The 24,759-nt window shown below is 44.8% G+C and overlaps 1 protein-coding gene across 2 annotated transcripts in view; it reads left to right on the top strand.

Moving 5' to 3' along the window:
• The window catches only part of XPO5 (exportin 5), a 170,825-nt gene that overhangs the window by 87,237 nt on the left and 58,829 nt on the right, over positions 1–24,759 (top strand). For both annotated transcript variants that reach the window (XM_063444187.1, XM_063444186.1), the window contains 2 exons: positions 5,047–5,246; positions 19,433–19,532. In XM_063444187.1, the coding sequence (XP_063300257.1) occupies positions 5,047–5,246; positions 19,433–19,532 (300 nt within the window). The remainder of the gene's footprint in view (positions 1–5,046; positions 5,247–19,432; positions 19,533–24,759) is intronic.

The raw sequence follows: 24,759 nt of genomic DNA, 5'->3' as shown, positions 1-24,759 counted from the left end.
ACTTAGTATGAAAGAGGTAAATTATAGTTGAACTGACAGAGTCAAATTCTGTGGTTTGTTTACATTTTGTTTTGATCACAACTTGTACATTTGGCTCCGTCGTTAAGGGGTTAAATATTTTTCAAGGTGTTTATTCCAAGCTCAAGGGGCTTACAGCCATAATTTCATAACCATAAAACATAAACTTACCTTTCCTATCGTAACTTTATTAACCACCAAATAGCCAGTCAGTCTTAACTAACCTGACCGCCTTTTATTTAAACCCTATAACTTTATTAACCGCCATATTGCCAGTCAGTCTTAACTAACCTGACCGCCTTTTATTTAAACCCTATAACTTTATTAACCACCAAATAGCCAGTCAGTCTTAACTAACCTGACCGCCTTTTATTTAAACCCTATAACTTTATTAACCGCCATATTGCCAGTCAGTCTTAACTAACCTGACCGCCTTTTATTTAAACCCTATAACTTTATTAACCACCAAATAGCCAGTCAGTCTTAACTAACCTGGCCGCCTTTAATTTAAACCCTATAACTTTATTAACCACCATATGGCCATTCAGTCTTAACTAACCTGACCGCCTTTTATTTAAACCCTATAACTTTATTAACCACCAAATAGCCAGTCAGTCTTAACTAACCTGACCGCCTTTTATTTAAACCCTATAACTTTATTAACCACCAAATAGCAAGTCAGTCTTAACTAACCTGACCGCCTTTTATTTAAACCCTATAACTTTATTAACCACCATATTGCCAGTCAGTCTTAACTAACCTGACCTCCTTCTATTTAAACCCTATAACTTTATTAACCACCAAATAGCCAGTCAGTCTTAACTAACCTGACCGCCTTTTATTTAAACCCTATAACGTTATTAACCGCCATATTGCCAGTCAGTCTTAACTAACCTGACCTCCTTCTATTTAAACCCTATAACTTTATTAACCACCAAATAGCCAGTCAGTCTTAACTAACCTGACCGCCTTTTATTTAAACCCTATAATGTTATTAACCGCCATATTGCCAGTCAGTCTTAACTAACCTGACCGCCTTTTATTTAAACCCTATAACTTTATTAACCACCAAATAGCAAGTCAGTCTTAACTAACCTGACCGCCTTTTATTTAAACCCTATAACTTTATTAAACACCAAATAGCCAGTCAGTCTTAACTAACCTGACCTCCTTCTATTTAAACCCTATAACTTTATTAACCACCATATTGCCAGTCAGTCTTAACTAACCTGACATATAAACCGATTAACTCCTTCATTGCCTCCGTACATATAAACAGAGTAACTCCTTCACTGCCACCGTACATATAAACAGAGTAACTCCTTCACTGCCACCGTACATATAAACAGATTAACTCCTTCACTGCCACCGTACATATAAACAGATTAACTCCTTCACTGTCACCGTACATATAAACAGATTAACTCCTTCACTGCTACCGTACATATAAACAGATTAACTCCTTCACTGTCACCGTACATATAAACAGATTAACTCCTTCACTGCCACCGTACATATAAACAGATTAACTCCTTCACTGCCACCGTACATATAAACAGATTAACTCCTTCACTGTCACCGTACATATAAACAGATTAACTCCTTCATTGCCACCGTGCATATAAACAGATTAACTCCTTCACTGTCACCGTACATATAAACAGATTAACTCCTTCATTGCCACCGTACATATAAACAGATTAACTCCTTCACTGCCACCGTACATATAAACAGACTAACTCCTTCACTGTCACCGTACATATAAACAGATTAACTCCTTCACTGTCACCGTACATATAAACAGATTAACTCCTTCACTGCCACCGTACATATAAACAGATTAACTCCTTCATTGCCACCGTACATATAAACAGATTAACTCCTTCTTTGCCACCGTACATATAAACAGATTAATTCCTTCACTGTCACCGTACATATAAACAGATTAACTCCTTCATTGCCACCGTACATATAAACAGAGGAACTCCTTCACTGTCACCGTACATATAAACAGATTAACTCCTTCACTGCCACCGTACATATAAACAGATTAACTCCTTCACTGTCACCGTACATATAAACAGATTAACTCCTTCACTGCCACCGTACATATAAACAGATTAACTCCTTCACTGTCACCGTACATATAAACAGAGTAACTCCTTCATTGCCACAGTACATATAAAAACAAACCAGTCTCTAAGCTGAAAGTTGGTGAAGTTTTACCCTAAAAGCTTTGGAAAGCTGCCCTGTGCAGACGGTCAGAGATCAATAGTGGAAAGAATAGAGTATTTAAAACGTAATTTTTTTTCCTGCACATTTTAATGAAGAGACACTGCACTGTAGGCACTTTAATCCTTTCATCTCATTGAAGTGGCTTTAGTACCCTAGCGCAGTTCCTCCATTCAATGTGAAACCATTTTTGAGCAGTTTATCACTGAATCAGGGTCCCAGGCTTCACTTTGCTCCACACATACTGGATGTACACACTTCCTTCTAGGCCAGTGGTAGTCAACCTTTTTCTACCTACCGCCCACTAATGCATCTTTTTGGTTGAAAAAATTTCCTTACCGCCCACCAGTTTTCGCGCAAATGCAGAATATTTTTAAGAAAGGGGGGTGTTTTTTAAAAAAATAAATGTACGTACATTTATCTTTTTATTTCTACTTAATGCAGGTTTATAAGGTTTTTAACTTTATAACGTTTAATGAGAAAACAATAAAGTAAATTGAAATTACCTTTACTAGTGATTAATGAGATCCTTGAGGTTGATGCTGCGAGACTAAATATTTGATATCTGGTTCGATTTTCTTAAGGAACAAACAAAGGTCTCTTTCAGTGATATTCAGACGACTTCTCTGTTTGCGCATAATATGATTTCTCATTTGTGCGTCAGCTCATCTCCTCTCCCTCCTCAATTCCCCTCCCCACCTTTTATTCCCCTTTTTTTCTATTTTTTAACCGTCCTTATAGCAATGCCCAGTAGGAAGGCTGAGCTAGGTAGCCCACTTACTATAGTCCACTATAACATACAGACACACACACAGGACACACACACAAAGACACAGACAGGCACACATACAAAGACACAGACAGGCACACATACACACACACACGTATGTGTGCCTGTCTATGTCTTTGTATGTGTGTCCTGTGTGTGTGTGTCCTGTGTGTGTGTGTCCTGTGTGTGTGTCCTGTGTGTGTCCTGTGTGTGTGTCCTGTGTGTGTGTCTTGTGTGTGTGTCCTGTGTGTGTGTCCTGTGTGTGTGTCCTGTGTGTGTGTCTTGTGTGTGTGTGTGTCTTGTGTGTGTGTGTCTTGTGTGTGTGTGTCTTGTGTGTGTGTCTGTATGTTATAGTGGACTATAGTAAGTGGGCTACCTAGCTCAGCCTTCCTACTGGGCATTGCTATAAGGATGGTTAAAAAATAGAAAAAAGGGGAAAAAAGGTGGGGAGGGGAATTGAGGAGGGAGAGGAGATGAGCTGACGCACAAATGAGAAATATTATGCGCAAACAGAGAAGTCGTCTGAATATCACTGAAAGAGACCTTCGTTTGTTCCTTACGAAAATCGAACCAGATATCAAATATTTAGTCTCGCAGCATATACATACAAACTAACAGGCACACATACAAACAGACATGCACACACACATAAGACATACATAGACACACACACATGCAGACACACAAACAATGACACATACATACAAAGACAAGACACATACATACAGACACACACACAAATATATACACAGACAGACACATACACACACACAAGACATACATACAAAGACACATACAGACACACACACACACATATACACAGACAGACACATACACACACAAGACATACATACAAAGACACATACAGACAGACACACACAAGACATACCTACAAAGACACACACACACATTATATTTAAGTCACCCTCCTGTTTCCTACCTTTAAGGTGCAGGAGGGTGACTTTCCCTGGGGTCCAGTGGTGGCTCAGGTGGATGGGAGTCAGAGTTCCCACTCTGACTCCCTGGTGATCCTCCCGCGCGGCTCTCAGTTTTAGCTGGGAGGAGTGACCGGGGAATCACTTCCTCCCAGCTCTGTGATGTCATCACAGGGGGCCCCGTCGCGCTGTTAAAGCGCCCAGCGCTGACCGGGCCCCCTTACAATCCGCATCCATCGGTCAGGGCCACCCGATGGACACTTTGGAAGGCGGCCCCGGCGGTTTACCGGGCGGGCCGGAGCCGCAAATGGTCACGGCGGTACCCAGTCGCACGGGTACCGCCGGCTCGCACCCGCCCGCCCGATCAACCTGGAAATCCCTACCGCCCACCTGGAATCCTGAAACGCCCACTAGTGGGCGGTAGGGACCAGGTTGACGAACCATGTTCTAGGCATACTGATTCATACCAGCAATGGGAGCTGTGATATTCTGAAATCAGTCAGCTGACTTTTGTGGCCAATCACAGCTGGACATTGCTGCTCTGATATCAACACAGTTGAAACGGTTTACGACTGATGGAAGATGATTCCTTACAGAGCCTACCGTGTTCTTTTAATTATCTTCTTGCTAGCATGCACCTTGGGTTGTCTTTTAAAGTGTGGGATTTGGGATTGCTTATTAATGCTTATAGCAGAGCTGTTGCACCGAGCTTGCCTTTCTCCTATTGTTTCCTCTCTCCGAATCTGTTCTTCTTTTCTTTATTTCTGATCTAGTTTTCTTTAAATCATAAGAAGTATGGACTACTTTGTCTTATGTACTTTTCCTACGCTTTACCTTAGTTGGCAAAAGAAGGCGCTTACTTCCTATTTCCCACAGTACTCGCCCTTCTCCTTGACACAGGAAAGGAACCGACTTAAGTTCCTTCTTGTGCCAAAAAGGTCAATCGTAGGAGAAATCCGTGAGATGAGATGAACCCTATTTTCTCTTATGTTTTAAAGAAATGAAGAGAAGAGCAGAAAGGTACGTTTTGTGTGACAGCGCCGCTTTAATCGTGCATACATTTATTTAATCTCTCCCCCCTCCCCTCTTTAGCCACACTTTGAGCTGCTGTACACCCAGGTAAAGCATCTGCTAAAGGATGAGCGGTTCCAGAGCCAGATGGAGAGGTGCTCTGCGATGGAGGCGCTGGTGCTCGTTAGCAACCAGTTAAAGGACTACGAGAAGCAGAAATCTTTCCTGATGGAGTTTATCAGTCCCTTAATGTCAGTCTGGCTATCAGAGGATGTGCAAAGGTAAGACTACAGGTACTACCAAGTCTGTACCATGGCAAATAACAGCGATCTCTACCTGCAGGGCTCCCTGAGCTCCCAATCTCTGTACTGTGATATTATAGTATCTAACTCTACCTGCAGGGCTCCCAATCTCTGTACTGTGATATTATAGTAACTATCTCTACCTGCAGGGCTCCCAATCTCTGTACTGTGATATTATAGTAACTATCTCTACCTGCAGGGCTCCCAATCTCTGTACTGTGATATTATAGTAACTAACTCTACCTGCAGGGCTCCCAAGCTCTGTACTGTGATATTATAGTAACTATCTCTACCTGCAGGGCTCCCAATCTCTGTACTGTGATATTATAGTATCTAACTCTACCTGCAGGGCTCCCAATCTCTGTACTGTGATATTATAGTAACTATCTCTACCTGCAGGGCTCCCAATCTCTGTACTGTGATATTATAGTAACTATCTCTACCTGCAGGGCTCCCAATCTCTGTACTGTGATATTATAGTAACTATCTCTACCTGCAGGGCTCCCAATCTCTGTACTGTGATATTATAGTAACTAACTCTACCTGCAGGGCTCCCAATCTCTGTACTGTGATATTATAGTAACTAACTCTACCTGCATGGCTCCCAAGCTCTGTACTGTGATATTATAGTAACTATCTCTACCTGCAGGGCTCCCAATCTCTGTACTGTGATATTATAGTATCTAACTCTACCTGCAGGGCTCACAATCTCTGTACTGTGATATTATAGTAACTATCTCTACCTGCAGGGCTCCCAATCTCTGTACTGTGATATTCTAGTAACTATCTCTACCTGCAGGGCTCCCAATCTCTGTACTGTGATATTATAGTAACTATCTCTACCTGCAGGGCTCCCAATCTCTGTACTGTGATATTATAGTAACTATCTCTACCTGCAGGGCTCCCAATCTCTGTACTGTGATATTATAGTAACTATCTCTACCTGCAGGGCTCCCAATCTCTGTACTGCGATATTATAGTAACTAACTCTACCTGCAGGGCTCCCAATCTCTGTACTGTGATATTATAGTAACTAACTCTACCTGCATGGCTCCCAAGCTCTGTACTGTGATATTATAGTAACTATCTCTACCTGCAGGGCTCCCAATCTCTGTACTGTGATATTATAGTATCTTACTCTACCTGCAGGGCTCACAATCTCTGTACTGTGATATTATAGTAACTATCTCTACCTGCAGGGCTCCCAATCTCTGTACTGTGATATTCTAGTAACTATCTCTACCTGCAGGGCTCCCAATCTCTGTACTGTGATATTATAGTAACTATCTCTACCTGCAGGGCTCCCAATCTCTGTACTGTGATATTATAGTAACTATCTCTACCTGCAGGGCTCCCAATCTCTGTACTGTGATATTATAGTAACTATCTCTACCTGCAGGGCTCCCAATCTCTGTACTGCGATATTATAGTAACTAACTCTACCTGCAGGGCTCCCAATCTCTGTACTGTGATATTATAGTAACTATCTCTACCTGCAGGGCTCCCAATCTCTGTATTGTGATATTATAGTAACTATCTCTACCTGCAGGGCTCCCAATCTCTGTACTGCGATATTATAGTAACTGTCTCTACCTGCAGGGCTCCCAATCTCTGTACTGTGATATTATAGTAACTGTCTCTACCTGCAGGGCTCCCAATCTCTGTACTGTGATATTATAGTAACTATCTCTACCTGCAGGGCTCCCAATCTCTGTATTGTGATATTATAGTAACTATCTCTACCTGCAGGGCTCCCAATCTCTGTACTGTGATATTATAGTAACTGTCTCTACCTGCAGGGCTCCCAATCTCTGTACTGTGATATTATAGTAACTATCTCTACCTGCAGGGCTCCCAATCTCTGTACTGTGATATTATAGTAACTATCTCTACCTGCAGGGCTCCCAATCTCTGTACTGTGATATTATAGTAACTAACTCTACCTGCAGGGCTCCCAATCTCTGTACTGTGATATTATAGTAACTAACTCTACCTGCAGGGCTCCCAAGCTCTGTACTGTGATATTATAGTAACTATCTCTACCTGCAGGGCTCCCAATCTCTGTACTGTGATATTATAGTATCTAACTCTACCTGCAGGGCTCCCAATCTCTGTACTGTGATATTATAGTAACTAACTCTACCTGCAGGGCTCCCAAGCTCTGTACTGTGATATTATAGTAACTATCTCTACCTGCAGGGCTCCCAATCTCTGTACTGTGATATTATAGTATCTAACTCTACCTGCAGGGCTCACAATCTCTGTACTGTGATATTCTAGTAACTATCTCTACCTGCAGGGCTCCCAATCTCTGTACTGTGATATTATAGTAACTATCTCTACCTGCAGGGCTCCCAATCTCTGTACTGTGATATTATAGTAACTGTCTCTACCTGCAGGGCTCCCAATCTCTGTACTGTGATATTATAGTATCTAACTCTACCTGCAGGGCTCCCAATCTCTGTACTGTGATATTATAGTAACTATCTCTACCTGCAGGGCTCCCAATCTCTGTACTGTGATATTATAGTAACTATCTCTACCTGCAGGGCTCCCAATCTCTGTACTGCGATATTATAGTAACTAACTCTACCTGCAGGGCTCCCAATCTCTGTACTGTGATATTATAGTAACTAACTCTACCTGCAGGGCTCCCAAGCTCTGTACTGTGATATTATAGTAACTATCTCTACCTGCAGGGCTCCCAATCTCTGTACTGTGATATTATAGTATCTAACTCTACCTGCAGGGCTCCCAATCTCTGTACTGTGATATTATAGTAACTATCTCTACCTGCAGGGCTCCCAATCTCTGTACTGTGATATTATAGTAACTATCTCTACCTGCAGGGCTCCCAATCTCTGTACTGCGATATTATAGTAACTGTCTCTACCTGCAGGGCTCCCAATCTCTGTACTGTGATATTATAGTAACTATCTCTACCTGCAGGGCTCCCAATCTCTGTACTGTGATATTATAGTAACTATCTCTACCTGCAGGGCTCCCAATCTCTGTATTGTGATATTATAGTAACTATCTCTACCTGCAGGGCTCCCAATCTCTGTACTGTGATATTATAGTAACTGTCTCTACCTGCAGGGCTCCCAATCTCTGTACTGTGATATTATAGTAACTATCTCTACCTGCAGGGCTCCCAATCTCTGTACTGTGATATTATAGTAACTATCTCTACCTGCAGGGCTCCCAATCTCTGTACTGTGATATTATAGTAACTAACTCTACCTGCAGGGCTCCCAATCTCTGTACTGTGATATTATAGTAACTAACTCTACCTGCAGGGCTCCCAAGCTCTGTACTGTGATATTATAGTAACTATCTCTACCTGCAGGGCTCCCAATCTCTGTACTGTGATATTATAGTATCTAACTCTACCTGCAGGGCTCCCAATCTCTGTACTGTGATATTATAGTAACTATCTCTACCTGCAGGGCTCCCAATCTCTGTACTGTGATATTATAGTAACTATCTCTACCTGCAGGGCTCCCAATCTCTGTACTGTGATATTATAGTAACTATCTCTACCTGCAGGGCTCCCAATCTCTGTACTGTGATATTATAGTAACTATCTCTACCTGCAGGGCTCCCAATCTCTGTACTGTGATATTATAGTAACTATCTCTACCTGCAGGGCTCCCAATCTCTGTACTGTGATATTATAGTAACTATCTCTACCTGCAGGGCTCCCAATCTCTGTATTGTGTTATTATAGTATCTAACTCTACCTGCAGGGCTCCCAATCTCTGTATTGTGATATTATAGTATCTAACTCTACCTGCAGGGCTCCCAATCTCTGTACTGTGATATTATAGTAACTAACTCTACCTGCAGGGCTCCCAATCTCTGTACTGTGATATTATAGTAACTATCTCTACCTGCAGGGCTCCCAATCTCTGTACTGTGATATTATAGTAACTAACTCTACCTGCAGGGCTCCCAATCTCTGTACTGTGATATTATAGTAACTAACTCTACCTGCAGGGCTCCCAATCTCTGTACTGTGATATTATAGTAACTGTCTCTACCTGCAGGGCTCCCAATCTCTGTACTGTGATATTATAGTAACTATCTCTACCTGCAGGACTCCCAATCTCTGTACTGTGATATTATAGTAACTGTCTCTACCTGCAGGGCTCCCAATCTCTGTACTGTGATATTATAGTAACTATCTCTACCTGCAGGGCTCCCAATCTCTGTACTGTGATATTATAGTAACTATCTCTACCTGCAGGGCTCCCAATCTCTGTACTGTGATATTATAGTAACTATCTCTACCTGCAGGGCTCCCAATCTCTGTACTGTGATATTCTAGTAACTATCTCTACCTGCAGGGCTCCCAATCTCTGTACTGTGATATTATAGTAACTATCTCTACCTGCAGGGCTCCCAATCTCTGTACTGTGATATTATAGTAACTATCTCTACCTGCAGGGCTCCCAATCTCTGTACTGTGATATTATAGTAACTATCTCTACCTGCAGGGCTCCCAATCTCTGTACTGCGATATTATAGTAACTAACTCTACCTGCAGGGCTCCCAATCTCTGTACTGTGATATTATAGTAACTATCTCTACCTGCAGGGCTCCCAATCTCTGTATTGTGATATTATAGTAACTATCTCTACCTGCAGGGCTCCCAATCTCTGTACTGCGATATTATAGTAACTGTCTCTACCTGCAGGGCTCCCAATCTCTGTACTGTGATATTATAGTAACTGTCTCTACCTGCAGGGCTCCCAATCTCTGTACTGTGATATTATAGTAACTATCTCTACCTGCAGGGCTCCCAATCTCTGTATTGTGATATTATAGTAACTATCTCTACCTGCAGGGCTCCCAATCTCTGTACTGTGATATTATAGTAACTGTCTCTACCTGCAGGGCTCCCAATCTCTGTACTGTGATATTATAGTAACTATCTCTACCTGCAGGGCTCCCAATCTCTGTACTGTGATATTATAGTAACTATCTCTACCTGCAGGGCTCCCAATCTCTGTACTGTGATATTATAGTAACTAACTCTACCTGCAGGGCTCCCAATCTCTGTACTGTGATATTATAGTAACTAACTCTACCTGCAGGGCTCCCAAGCTCTGTACTGTGATATTATAGTAACTATCTCTACCTGCAGGGCTCCCAATCTCTGTACTGTGATATTATAGTATCTAACTCTACCTGCAGGGCTCCCAATCTCTGTACTGTGATATTATAGTAACTATCTCTACCTGCAGGGCTCCCAATCTCTGTACTGTGATATTATAGTAACTATCTCTACCTGCAGGGCTCCCAATCTCTGTACTGTGATATTATAGTAACTATCTCTACCTGCAGGGCTCCCAATCTCTGTATTGTGATATTATAGTAACTATCTCTACCTGCAGGGCTCCCAATCTCTGTACTGCGATATTATAGTAACTGTCTCTACCTGCAGGGCTCCCAATCTCTGTACTGCGATATTATAGTAACTATCTCTACCTGCAGGGCTCCCAATCTCTGTACTGTGATATTATAGTAACTATCTCTACCTGCAGGGCTCCCAATCTCTGTATTGTGATATTATAGTAACTATCTCTACCTGCAGGGCTCCCAATCTCTGTACTGTGATATTATAGTAACTGTCTCTACCTGCAGGGCTCCCAATCTCTGTACTGTGATATTATAGTAACTATCTCTACCTGCAGGGCTCCCAATCTCTGTACTGTGATATTATAGTAACTATCTCTACCTGCAGGGCTCCCAATCTCTGTACTGTGATATTATAGTAACTATCTCTACCTGCAGGGCTCCCAATATCTGTACTGTGATATTATAGTAACTATCTCTACCTGCAGGGCTCCCAATCTCTGTATTGTGATATTATAGTAACTATCTCTACCTGCAGGGCTCCCAATCTCTGTACTGCGATATTATAGTAACTGTCTCTACCTGCAGGGCTCCCAATCTCTGTACTGTGATATTATAGTAACTATCTCTACCTGCAGGGCTCCCAATCTCTGTACTGTGATATTATAGTAACTATCTCTACCTGCAGGGCTCCCAATCTCTGTATTGTGATATTATAGTAACTATCTCTACCTGCAGGGCTCCCAATCTCTGTACTGTGATATTATAGTAACTGTCTCTACCTGCAGGGCTCCCAATCTCTGTACTGTGATATTATAGTAACTATCTCTACCTGCAGGGCTCCCAATCTCTGTACTGTGATATTATAGTAACTATCTCTACCTGCAGGGCTCCCAATCTCTGTACTGTGATATTATAGTAACTAACTCTACCTGCAGGGCTCCCAATCTCTGTACTGTGATATTATAGTAACTAACTCTACCTGCAGGGCTCCCAAGCTCTGTACTGTGATATTATAGTAACTATCTCTACCTGCAGGGCTCCCAATCTCTGTACTGTGATATTATAGTATCTAACTCTACCTGCAGGGCTCCCAATCTCTGTACTGTGATATTATAGTAACTATCTCTACCTGCAGGGCTCCCAATCTCTGTACTGTGATATTATAGTAACTATCTCTACCTGCAGGGCTCCCAATCTCTGTACTGTGATATTATAGTAACTATCTCTACCTGCAGGGCTCCCAATCTCTGTACTGTGATATTATAGTAACTATCTCTACCTGCAGGGCTCCCAATCTCTGTACTGTGATATTATAGTAACTATCTCTACCTGCAGGGCTCCCAATCTCTGTACTGTGATATTATAGTAACTATCTCTACCTGCAGGGCTCCCAATCTCTGTATTGTGTTATTATAGTATCTAACTCTACCTGCAGGGCTCCCAATCTCTGTATTGTGATATTATAGTATCTAACTCTACCTGCAGGGCTCCCAATCTCTGTACTGTGATATTATAGTAACTAACTCTACCTGCAGGGCTCCCAATCTCTGTACTGTGATATTATAGTAACTATCTCTACCTGCAGGGCTCCCAATCTCTGTACTGTGATATTATAGTAACTAACTCTACCTGCAGGGCTCCCAATCTCTGTACTGTGATATTATAGTAACTAACTCTACCTGCAGGGCTCCCAATCTCTGTACTGTGATATTATAGTAACTGTCTCTACCTGCAGGGCTCCCAATCTCTGTACTGTGATATTATAGTAACTATCTCTACCTGCAGGACTCCCAATCTCTGTACTGTGATATTATAGTAACTGTCTCTACCTGCAGGGCTCCCAATCTCTGTACTGTGATATTATAGTAACTATCTCTACCTGCAGGGCTCCCAATCTCTGTACTGTGATATTATAGTAACTATCTCTACCTGCAGGGCTCCCAATCTCTGTACTGTGATATTATAGTAACTATCTCTACCTGCAGGGCTCCCAATCTCTGTACTGTGATATTATAGTATCTATCTCTACCTGCTGGGCTCCATAAGACAGAAGGGAGCCTGTAGTCCTGAAAAAAAACATACATCACTAGAAAAGGAAACACTGAATGAGCGTTGGGAGAGATAAGAGGAAAACCACGAGAGGACAGAGACCAAGTGATTGAAGAGTTTGAAAAAGGAGAGCATATTCAATGGTGTCAAAGGCAGCAGAGAGGTCAAGAAGAATTAGTATGGAGTAGTGACCTTTGGATTTAGCTGCGATTAGGTCGTTAGTAACTTTGATAAGCGCAGCCTCAGAGTGGAGAGGGCGGAAGCCAGATTGAAGGGGGTCAAGAAGAGAGTTGGAATTGAGGAAATGAGACAAACGGGTAAAGACAATTCTTTCCAGAAAAAGGGAGCAGGAGAATTGTAACGATAGTTAGATGGGGTGGACGGGTCGAGGGAGGTTTTTTTTTTAGTATAGGCACTACAGTAGCATGTTTAAGGTTAGCAGGGACAATGCCAGAAGAGAGAGCGAGCAGTTGAAGATGTGTGTTAAGGAAGGCACGAGACAAGTGGAGAGATATCTAATAAGGTGAGATGGGACAGGATCGAGTGGGCAAGTGTTGGGGCAAGAGGAAAAGAGAAGAGCAGCCACCTCTTGGTCAGTTGCTGGGGAGAATGTCTGAAGGGTAGGAAAGGCATTATCTATGTGTGGTTGAGAAACAGAATGACAGGGAGGGGAGAATTCTTTCCTTAGCTGTTCAATCTTGTCAGTGAAGTAACATGCAAAGTTATCAGCAGTAAGGTTAGTTTTGGGGGTGGCCACAGCAGGGCGAAGAAGAGACTTAAAGGTGTCAAAGAGACGCCTTGGATTGCAGGAGCATGAACTAATGAGAGAGGAAAAGTAGGACTGTTTGGCAAGGGCTGCGCTGTATAAACACAATATGAATCTATAATGGAGAAAGTCTGACTGGGTGCTAGAGTTCCTCCAGAAGCGTCAGCACAACGGGAGCATCTTTGCAGGTAGCGTTTTGATTTAGTATGCCATGGATGGGGGCGGGTCCTCCTCGAGGTGCTTGTTTGGAGCGGTGCCGCAGCGTTCAAGGCAGAGGTGAGGGTAGTGTTATATGCGGAGATGGCCAGTGAAGGACAGAAGGGGGAAGTGATGGACAGCAGTCGTGAATCAATATCAGCTGGAGATCATGAGAATTAAGGTCCATCCTGAGTTGAGGGGGGTTAGGCTGAGGTTGTTGGGTGAGGGGGTACACAAGAGCAAATGATAAGAGGTGGTGATCAGAGAGAGGAAATGGAGTGTTGCAGATATTAGATACTGTACATGCATAAGAGATTAGGTATTGCCAGCTACATGGGTGGGAGAATTAGCCCACTGTGATACCCCGAGGGAGGAAGTAATTGAAAGTAGTTTAGAGGCTGCAGAGGTCAAATGTGGGTTAATAGGAATATTGAAGTCCACGAGAATTAAGGATGGAATATTAGAAGAGAGGGTAGCCAGGCAGCAAAGTGGTCAAGGAAGAGAAGAGGGAAACCAGGGGGACAATAAATAACGGCAATGTTAGCAGAGAAGGGTTTGAAAAGGCGAATTGAATGTATTTCAAATGATGGGAAAGGGGTTGGGTATTTAAAGGAGCAGTGAGGGGAGAGGAGAAACCTTACACCACCACCTTTACATTCAGAGTTTCTTGGGTTGTGGGTAAGTTGAAGACCATCAAAGGACAAAGATGCAGGGGTGGCAGTGTGAGGGGGACAGCCAGGTTTCTGTTAAGGCTAGTAAATCTATTGAATGAGAGATGAAGAAGTCACAGCAGTGGATTTAGTTATATTGCAAACAGAGCGTGCGTTCCAGAGGGCAGTATTGAAGGAGGATTTAGAGGAACATGAGATGGGTATGAGATTGGGTTAGTATGTGGTGAGTTTGTTGAGAGGGGACCGGGGTTTGGAGAGACATCACCAGCTGCTAGGAGCAGAAGGATAGAAAGGAAGTGAAGGTGGGAGTAGGATTTGAAGGTTTTGTAGGAGGGTATGTATGTAGTGGATTTGGGAGGAGTTGGTGGAGATAGGCTGGAAAGGTAGGTGTAGAGTGCATGGGATGAATAGAGAGGGGAGGGGAGTAAGGTGGAAGTAATGATGATGATTCAATGCATCTCTATGAGGAGGTCCTGTTTAGTCAAAACTGCATTTGGCCTGCCCCCTTGCCGATTTTAGCCAATCCAATGTTTTTCCTATGGTGTGTGTGGCTGAGCGGGTTATTGTTAGAGCAGCTATGGGATGTTACTGTGTGCGGCTGAGCGGGTTATTGTTAGAGCAGCTATGGGCTGTTACTTTGTGCGGCTGAGCGGGTTATTGTTAGAGCAGCTATGGGCTGTTACTGTGTGCGGCTGAGCGGGTTATTGTTAGAGCAGCTATGGGATGTTACTGTGTACGGCTGAGCAGGTTATTGTTAGAGCAGCTATGGGATGTTACTGTGTGTGGCTGAGCGGGTTATTGTTAGAGCAGCTATGGGATGTTACTGTGTACGGCTGAGCAGGTTATTGTTAGAGCAGCTATGGGATGTTACTGTGTGTGGCTGAGCAGGTTATTGTTAGAGCAGCTATGGGCTGTTACTGTGTGCGGCTGAGCGGGTTATTGTTAGAGCAGCTATGGGCTGTTACTGTGTGCGGCTGAGCGGGTTATTGTTAGAGCAGCTATGGGCTGTTACTGTGTGCGGCTGAGCGGGTTATTGTTAGAGCAGCTATGGGATGTTACTGTGTGCGGCTGAGCGGGTTATTGTTAGAGCAGCTATGGGATGTTACTGTGTGTGGCTGAGCGGGTTATTGTTAGAGCAGCTATGGGATGTTACTGTGTGCGGCTGAGCGGGTTATTGTTAGAGCAGCTATGGGATGTTACTGTGTGTGGCTGAGCAGGTTATTGTTCGAGCAGCTATGGGATGTTACTGTGTGCGGCTGAGCAGGTTATTGTTAGAGCAGCTATGGGATGTTACTGTGTGCGGCTGAGCGGGTTATTGTTAGAGCAGCTATGGGATGTTACTGTGTGCGGCTGAATGGGTTATTGTTAGAGCAGCTATGGGATGTTACTGTGTGTGGCTGAGCGGGTTATTGTTAGAGCAGCTATGGGATGTAACTGTGTGCGGCTGAGCGGGTTATTGTTAGAGCAGCTATGGGATGTTACTGTGTGCGGCTGAGCGGGTTATTGTTAGAGCAGCTATGGGCTGTTACTGTGTGCGGCTGAGCGGGTTATTGTTAGAGCAGCTATGGGATGTTACTGTGTGCGGCTGAGCAGGTTATTGTTAGAGCAACTATGGGATGTTACTGTGTGCGGCTGAGCAGGTTATTGTTAGAGCAACTATGGGATGTTACTGTGTGCGGCTGAGCGGGTTATTGTTAGAGCAGCTATGGGCTGTTACTGTGTGCGGCTGAGCGGGTTATTGTTAGAGCAGCTATGGGATGTTACTGTGTGCGGCTGAGCGGGTTATTGTAAGAGCAGCTATGGGATGTTACTGTGTGTGGCTGAGCAGGTTATTGTTAGAGCAGCTATGGGATGTTACTGTGTGCGGCTGAGCAGGTTATTGTTAGAGCAGCTATGGGATGTTACTGTGTGCGGCTAAGTGGGTTATTGTTAGAGCAGCTATGGGATGTTACTGTGTGCGGCTGAGCGGGTTATTGTTAGAGCAGCTATGGGATGTAACTGTGTGCGGCTGAGCGGGTTATTGTTAGAGCAGCTATGGGATGTTACTGTGTGCGGCTGAGCGGGTTATTGTTAGAGCAGCTATGGGATGTTACTGTGTGCGGCTGAGCGGGTTATTGTTAGAGCAGCTATGGGATGTTACTGTGTGCGGCTGAGCGGGTTATTGTTAGAGCAGCTATGGGATGTTACTGTGTGCGGCTGAGCGGGTTATTGTTAGAGCAGCTATGGGATGTTACTGTGTGTGGCTGAGCGGGTTATTGTTAGAGCAGCTATGGGATGTAACTGTGCGGCTGAGCAGGTTATTGTTAGAGCAGCTATGGGATGTTACTGTGTGTGGCTGAGCGGGTTATTGTTAGAGCAGCTATGGGACTTAACTGTGCGGCTGAGCAGGTTATTGTTAGAGCAGCTATGGGATGTTACTGTGTGTGGCTGAGCGGGTTATTGTTAGAGCAGCTATGGGATGTTACTGTGTGCGGCTGAGCAGGTTATTGTTAGAGCAGCTATGGGATGTTACTGTGTGCGGCTGAGCGGGTTATTGGTAGAGCAGCTATGGGATGCTACTGTGTGCGGCTGAGCTGGTTATTGTTAGAGCAGCTATGGGATGTTACTGTGTGTGGCTGAGCGGGTTATTGTTAGAGCAGCTATGGTATGTTACTGTGTGTGGCTGAGCAGGTTATTGTTAGAGCAGCTATGGGATGTAACTGTGTGCGGCTGAGCAGGTTATTGTTAGAGCAGCTATGGGATGTTACTGTGTGTGGCTGAGCGGGTTATTGTTAGAGCAGCAATGGGATGTTACTGTGTGCGGCTGAGCGGGTTATTGTTAGAGCAGCTATGGGATGCTACTGTGTGCGGCTGAGCGGGTTATTGTTAGAGCAGCTATGGGATGTTACTGTGTGTGGCTGAGCGGGTTATTGTTAGAGCAGCTATGGGATGTTACTGTGTGCGGCTGAGCGGGTTATTGTTAGAGCAGCTATGGGATGTTACTGTGTGCGGCTGAGCAGGTTATTGTTAGAGCAGCTATGGGATGTTACTGTGTGTGGCTGAGCGGGTTATTGTTAGAGCAGCTATGGGATGTTACTGTGTGTGGCTGAGCGGGTTATTGTTAGAGCAGCTATGGGATGTTACTGTGTGCGGCTGAGCGGGTTATTGTTAGAGCAGCTATGGGATGTTACTGTGTGTGACTGAGCGGGTTATTGTTAGAGCAGCTATGGGATGTTACTGTGTGCGGCTGAGTGGGTTATTGTTAGAGCAGCTATGGGATGTAACTGTGTGCGGCTGAGCGGGTTATTGTTAGAGCAGCTATGGGATGTTACTGTGTGTGACTGAGCGGGTTATTGTTAGAGCAGCTATGGGATGTTACTGTGTGCGGCTGAGCGGGTTATTGTTAGAGCAGCTATGGGATGCTACTGTGTGCGGCTGAGCGGGTTATTGTTAGAGCAGCTATGGGATGCTACTGTGTGCGGCTGAGCGGGTTATTGTTAGAGCAGCTATGGGATGTTACTGTGTGCGGCTGAGCGGGTTATTGTTAGAGCAGCTATGGGATGCTACTGTGTGCGGCTGAGTGGGTTATTGTTAGAGCAGCTATGGGATGTAACTGTGTGCGGCTGAGCGGGTTATTGTTAGAGCAGCTATGGGATGTTACTGTGTGCGGCTAAGTGGGTTATTGTTAGAGCAGCTATGGGCTGTTACTGTGTGCGGCTGAGCGGGTTATTGTTAGAGCAGCTATGGGCTGTTACTGTGTGCGGCTGAGCGGGTTATTGTTAGAGCAGCTATGGGATGTTACTGTGTGCGGCTGAGCGGGTTATTGTTAGAGCAGCTATGGGCTGTTACTGTGTGCGGCTGAGCGGGTTATTGTTAGAGCAGCTATGGGATGTTACTGTGTCTGGCTGAGCGGGTTATTGTTAGAGCAGCTATGGGCTGTTACTGTGTGTGGCTGAGCGGGTTATTGTTAGAGCAGCTATGGGATGCTACTGTGTGCGGCTGAGCGGGTTATTGTTAGAGCAGCTATGGGATGTTACTGTGTGCGGCTGAGCGGGTTATTGTTAGAGCAGCTATGGGCTGTTACTGTGTGCGGCTGAGCGGGTTATTGTTAGAGCAGCTATGGGATGTTACTGTGTGCGGCTGAGCGGGTTATTGTTAGAGCAGCTATGGGATGTTACTGTGTGTGGCTGAGCGGGTTATTGTTAGAGCAGCTATGGGCTGTTACTGTGTGCGGCTGAGCGGGTTATTGTTAGAGCAGCTATGGGCTGTTACTGTGTGCGGCTGAGCGGGTTATTGTTAGAGCAGCTATGGGATGTTACTGTGTGTGGCTGAGCGTGTTATTGTTAGAGCAGCTATGGGCTGTTACTGTGTGCGGCTGAGCGGGTTATTGTTAGAGCAGCTATGGGATGTTACTGTGTGCGGCTGAGCAGGTTATTGTTAGAGCAGCTATGGGATGTTACTGTGTGTGGCTGAGCAGGTTATTGTTAGAGCAGCTATGGGATGTTACTGTGTGCGGCTGAGCAGGTTATTGTTAGAGCAGCTATGGGATGTTACTGTGTGCGGCTGAGCAGGTTATTGTTAGAGCAGCTATGGGATGTTACTGTGTGCGGCTGAGCAGGTTATTGTTAGAGCAGCTATGGGATTTTACTGTGTGCGGCTGAGCGGGTTATTGTTAGAGCAGCTATGGGATGTTACTGTGTGCGGCTGAGCGGGTTATTGTTAGAGCAGCTATGCCCTATGGAAAAACATTGGATTGGCTACAAATCGTTCATTTTGATGTGAAAGGGGGCCAAGCCAGCACCGGCAGACCCGCCTGGCGCTGGAAATAAGGTGAGTTTTAAACTTTTATTGGGGAATTAAAGGGGGGTCAAGCCATCTAAATGGTGGGTTAAACAATTTAGGGTCAGGATTACATGCTTGTGTTCCTGACCGTATAGTGATCCTTTAAACTTGGCTAGTGATTGCTAAATGCACCCATGACATTATATGAAAATGTTGCTCTCAGCATTCCTTACACCAAGATTGGTCGGTGTGTCACTAAAGGTAATGTTTCCTATGAATCGTTTACTTTCTGTTAACTGCAGCAAAGCAAACAGATATGTGTGTCTCATTTTATTTTCCATACATTAAATCCACAGAGCCATCTCCAGTCCAGAAGCTTTAATTTCCTTTGTTGGTGCAGCTGCATCCACAAACTTAGATATCGAGGAGGATCCTTGCCGTTTGAACCGCACACAGGTGAGAACCATTTGGCACACACTGTCATCGGCAGTTCTTGGAATAAACCTTAGCTTTTCTGTTTTTGTTTAACACTTTAGTTTCTGTCTGCAGGAGGATTTTCAGCAGTTAGATCACAATGCAGGGTAGCATTGCAGTAAATGTTTTTAAAATATAGCATTTTCATCTACATTTGTAGTTTACAACAAAGTCCATTAGATTCAACATCTCAGTAAAGATTCACCTGCACACTCACTGTGTTACTATCATGTTCTCGATCAGGTCAGATAGGAGACGATTGCCAGGTTTAACAGAAGTGACTTAATTCGTGCCATTTGACATTGTAACAGTAATTGTAGTAGAATAAATAATCAGTAAGCCAATATGCCCTATAAACTAAACAACCAAGAGTGCAATACATTCTCAGCAATGTCCAGATAGTGGGTTTTGCAGGTTGTATTTATCAAGCAATCCAAATAGGAAGGGTGGTAAACAGGTTCACTCAATAGTAAATCAAGTAGTTATGGTACAAGTTGGAATGAATTCACACAGGTATAGGAGAGTTCCTACTAATCCAATGTAGGAAGGCGTAATGTTTGTGGCAATACTCGTAGTATGCCAGGCAGGTAGGATGAAATGCGAGTAAGTACAGGAGAGTTGATAATGATCCAATTTAGGAAGGTAAGAGGATTGTAGTCATTCAAGCAGGATCTCTCACAGGAGCCAGGATATGAAGTTCTTGGTCTGAACACTAACTTCAAATGTAATGGCATCTTGCCTTGTTGGGTTTGGCCATTTAACATAGGATACAGGTTGTGACTAGTGGTTAGGGAGGCCACTAAAGGTGAAAACCAGATCTGCATTTAAAGGAATGGTGACAAAAAGAAAAAAGTTTTACTTGTCGTCATAAGAATGTGACAGTTACCCAATATGTTAATTTCTTATCAAGTTGCTATTTTTCTGGAAATGACATTTCTTGTCCATTCAAATTGTATTTACATAAATCTTATGTTTGCTTTTTAATTTCCCTGGAAATGGCAGCCCTCTTATGTGTAATGTGTGGCTGAGCAGGTTATTGTTATACCAGCATATGGGATGTTACTGTGTGTAGCTGTGCGGGTTATTGTTAGAGCAGCTATGGGCTGTTACTGTGTGCGGCTAAGTAGGTTATTGTTAGAGCAGCTATGGGATGTTACTGTGTGCGGCTGAGCGGGTTATTGTTAGAGCAGCTATGGGATGTTACTGTGTGCGGCTGAGCGGGTTATTGTTAGAGCAGCTATGGGATGTTACTGTGTGTGGCTGAGCGGGTTATTGTTAGAGCAGCTATGGGCTGTTACTGTGTGCGGCTGAGCAGGTTATTCTTATACCAGCATATGGGATGTTACTGTGTGCGGCTAAGTGGGTTATTGTTAGAGCAGCTATGGGATGTTACTGTGTGCGGCTGAGCGGGTTATTGTTAGAGCAGCTATGGGATGTTACTGTGTGTAGCTGTGCGGGTTATTGTTAGAGCAGCTATGGGCTGTTACTGTGTGCGGCTGAGCGGGTTATTGTTAGAGCAGCTATGGGATGTTACTGTGTGCGGCTGAGCGGGTTATTGTTAGAGCAGCTATGGGATGTTACTGTGTGTGACTGAGCGGGTTATTGTTAGAGCAGCTATGGGATGTTACTGTGTGCGGCTAAGTGGGTTATTGTTAGAGCAGCTATGGGATGTTACTGTGTGCGGCTAAGTGGGTTATTGTTAGAGCAGCTATGGGCTGTTACTGTGTGCGGCTGAGCAGGTTATTGTTAGAGCAGCTATGGGATGTTACTGTGTACGGCTGAGCAGGTTATTGTTAGAGCAGCTATGGGATGTTACTGTGTGCGGCTAAGTGGGTTATTGTTAGAGCAGCTATGGGATGTTACTGTGTGCGGCTGAGCAGGTTATTGTTAGAGCAGCTATGGGATGTTACTGTGTGTGGCTGAGCGGGTTATTGTTAGAGCAGCTATGGGATGTTACTGTGTACGGCTGAGCGGGTTATTGTTAGAGCAGCTATGGGATGTTACTGTGTGTGGCTGAGCGGGTTATTGTTAGAGCAGCTATGGGATGTTACTGTGTGTGGCTGAGCGGGTTATTGTTAGAGCAGCTATGGGATGTTACTGTGTGTGGCTGAGCGGGTTATTGTTAGAGCAGCTATGGGATGTTACTGTGTGCGGCTGAGCAGGTTATTGTTAGAGCAGCTATGGGATGTTACTGTGTGTGGCTGAGCGGGTTATTGTTAGAGCAGCTATGGGATGTTACTGTGTGTGGCTGAGCGGGTTATTGTTAGAGCAGCTATGGGATGTTACTGTGTGTGGCTGAGCGGGTTATTGTTAGAGCAGCTATGGGATGTTACTGTGTACGGCTGAGCAGGTTATTGTTAGAGCAGCTATGGGATGTTACTGTGTGTGGCTGAGCAGGTTATTGTTAGAGCAGCTATGGGATGTTACTGTGTGCGGCTGAGCGGGTTATTGTTAGAGCAGCTATGGGATGTTACTGTGTGCGGCTAAGTGGGTTATTGTTAGAGCAGCTATGGGATGTTACTGTGTGCGGCTGAGCGGGTTATTGTTAGAGCAGCTATGGGATGTTACTGTGTACGGCTGAGCAGGTTATTGTTAGAGCAGCTATGGGATGTTACTGTGTGCGGCTAAGTGGGTTATTGTTAGAGCAGCTATGGGATGTTACTGTGTGCGGCTAAGTGGGTTATTGTTAGAGCAGCTATGGGCTGTTACTGTGTGCGGCTGAGCAGGTTATTGTTAGAGCAGCTATGGGATGTTACTGTGTGTGGCTGAGCGGGTTATTGTTAGAGCAGCTATGGGATGTTACTGTGTACGGCTGAGCAGGTTATTGTTAGAGCAGCTATGGGATGTTACTGTGTGTGGCTGAGCAGGTTATTGTTAGAGCAGCTATGGGATGTTACTGTGTGCGGCTGAGCGGGTTATTGTTAGAGCAGCTATGGGATGTTACTGTGTGCGGCTAAGTGGGTTATTGTTAGAGCAGCTATGGGATGTTACTGTGTGCGGCTGAGCGGGTTATTGTTAGAGCAGCTATGGGATGTTACTGTGTACGGCTGAGCAGGTTATTGTTAGAGCAGCTATGGGATGTTACTGTGTGTGGCTGAGCAGGTTATTGTTAGAGCAGCTATGGGATGTTACTGTGTGCGGCTGAGCGGGTTATTGTTAGAGCAGCTATGGGATGTTACTGTGTGCGGCTAAGTGGGTTATTGTTAGAGCAGCTATGGGATGTTACTGTGTGCGGCTGAGCGGGTTATTGTTAGAGCAGCTATGGGATGTTACTGTGTGCGGCTGAGCAGGTTATTGTTATACCAGCATATGGGATGTTACTGTGTGCGGCTGAGCGGGTTATTGTTAGAGCAGCTATGGGCTGTTACTGTGTGCGGCTGAGCGGGTTATTGTTAGAGCAGCTATGGAATGTTACTGTGTGCGGCTGAGCAGGTTATTGTTATACCAGCATATGGGATGTTACTGTGTGCGGCTGAGCGGGTTATTGTTAGAGCAGCTATGGGATGTTACTGTGTGCGGCTGAGCAGGTTATTGTTATACCAGCATATGGGATGTTACTGTGTGCGGCTGAGCGGGTTATTGTTAGAGCAGCTATGGGATGTTACTGTGTGCGGCTAAGTGGGTTATTGTTAGAGCAGCTATGGGATGTTACTGTGTGCGGCTGAGCGGGTTATTGTTAGAGCAGCTATGGGATGTTACTGTGTGCGGCTGAGCAGGTTATTGTTATACCAGCATATGGGATGTTACTGTGTGCGGCTGAGCGGGTTATTGTTAGAGCAGCTATGGGCTGTTACTGTGTGCGGCTGAGCGGGTTATTGTTAGAGCAGCTATGGGATGTTACTGTGTGCGGCTGAGCAGGTTATTGTTATACCAGCATATGGGATGTTACTGTGTGCGGCTGAGCGGGTTATTGTTAGAGCAGCTATGGGATGTTACTGTGTGCGGCTGAGTGGGTTATTGTTAGAGCAGCTATGGGCTGTTACTGTGTGCGGCTGAGCGGGTTATTGTTAGAGCAGCTATGGGATGTTACTGTGTGCGGCTGAGCGGGTTATTGTTAGAGCAGCTATGGGCTGTTACTGTGTGCGGCTGAGCGGGTTATTGTTAGAGCAGCTATGGGATGTTACTGTGTGCGGCTGAGCGGGTTATTGTTAGAGCAGCTATGGGCTGTTACTGTGTGCGGCTGAGCGGGTTATTGTTAGAGCAGCTATGGGCTGTTACTGTGTGCGGCTGAGCGGGTTATTGTTAGAGCAGCTATGGGATGTTACTGTGTGCGGCTGAGCGGGTTATTGTTAGAGCAGCTATGGGCTGTTACTGTGTGCGGCTGAGCGGGTTATTGTTAGAGCAGCTATGGGATGTTACTGTGTGCGGCTGAGCGGGTTATTGTTAGAGCAGCTATGGGCTGTTACTGTGTGCGGCTGAGCGGGTTATTGTTAGAGCAGCTATGGGCTGTTACTGTGTGCGGCTGAGCGGGTTATTGTTAGAGCAGCTATGGGCTGTTACTGTGTGTGGCTGAGCGGGTTATTGTTAGAGCAGCTATGGGATGTTACTGTGTGTGGCTGAGCGGGTTATTGTTAGAGCAGCTATGGGATGTTACTGTGTGCGGCTGAGCGGGTTATTGTTAGAGCAGCTATGGGATGTTACTGTGTGCGGCTGAGCGGGTTATTGTTAGAGCAGCTATGGGATGTTACTGTGTGCGGCTGAGCGGGTTATTGTTAGAGCAGCTATGGGCTGTTACTGTGTGCGGCTGAGCGGGTTATTGTTAGAGCAGCTATGGGATGCTACTGTGTGCGGCTGAGCGGGTTATTGTTAGAGCAGCTATGGGATGTTACTGTGTGCGGCTGAGCGGGTTATTGTTAGAGCAGCTATGGGCTGTTACTGTGTGCGGCTGAGCGGGTTATTGTTAGAGCAGCTATGGGATGTTACTGTGTGCGGCTGAGCGGGTTATTGTTAGAGCAGCTATGGGATGTTACTGTGTGCGGCTGAGCGGGTTATTGTTAGAGCAGCTATGGGATGTTACTGTGTGCGGCTGAGCGGGTTATTGTTAGAGCAGCTATGGGATGTTACTGTGTGCGGCTGAGCGGGTTATTGTTAGAGCAGCTATGGGATGTTACTGTGTGTGGCTGAGCGGGTTATTGTTAGAGCAGCTATGGGCTGTTACTGTGTGCGGCTGAGCGGGTTATTGTTAGAGCAGATATGGGATGTTACTGTG

This window comes from Pelobates fuscus, chromosome 2 (genome assembly GCF_036172605.1).
Source record: "Pelobates fuscus isolate aPelFus1 chromosome 2, aPelFus1.pri, whole genome shotgun sequence".
Taxonomy (NCBI): domain Eukaryota; kingdom Metazoa; phylum Chordata; class Amphibia; order Anura; family Pelobatidae; genus Pelobates; species Pelobates fuscus.
This window is presented reverse-complemented; position numbering and strand designations above follow the sequence as displayed.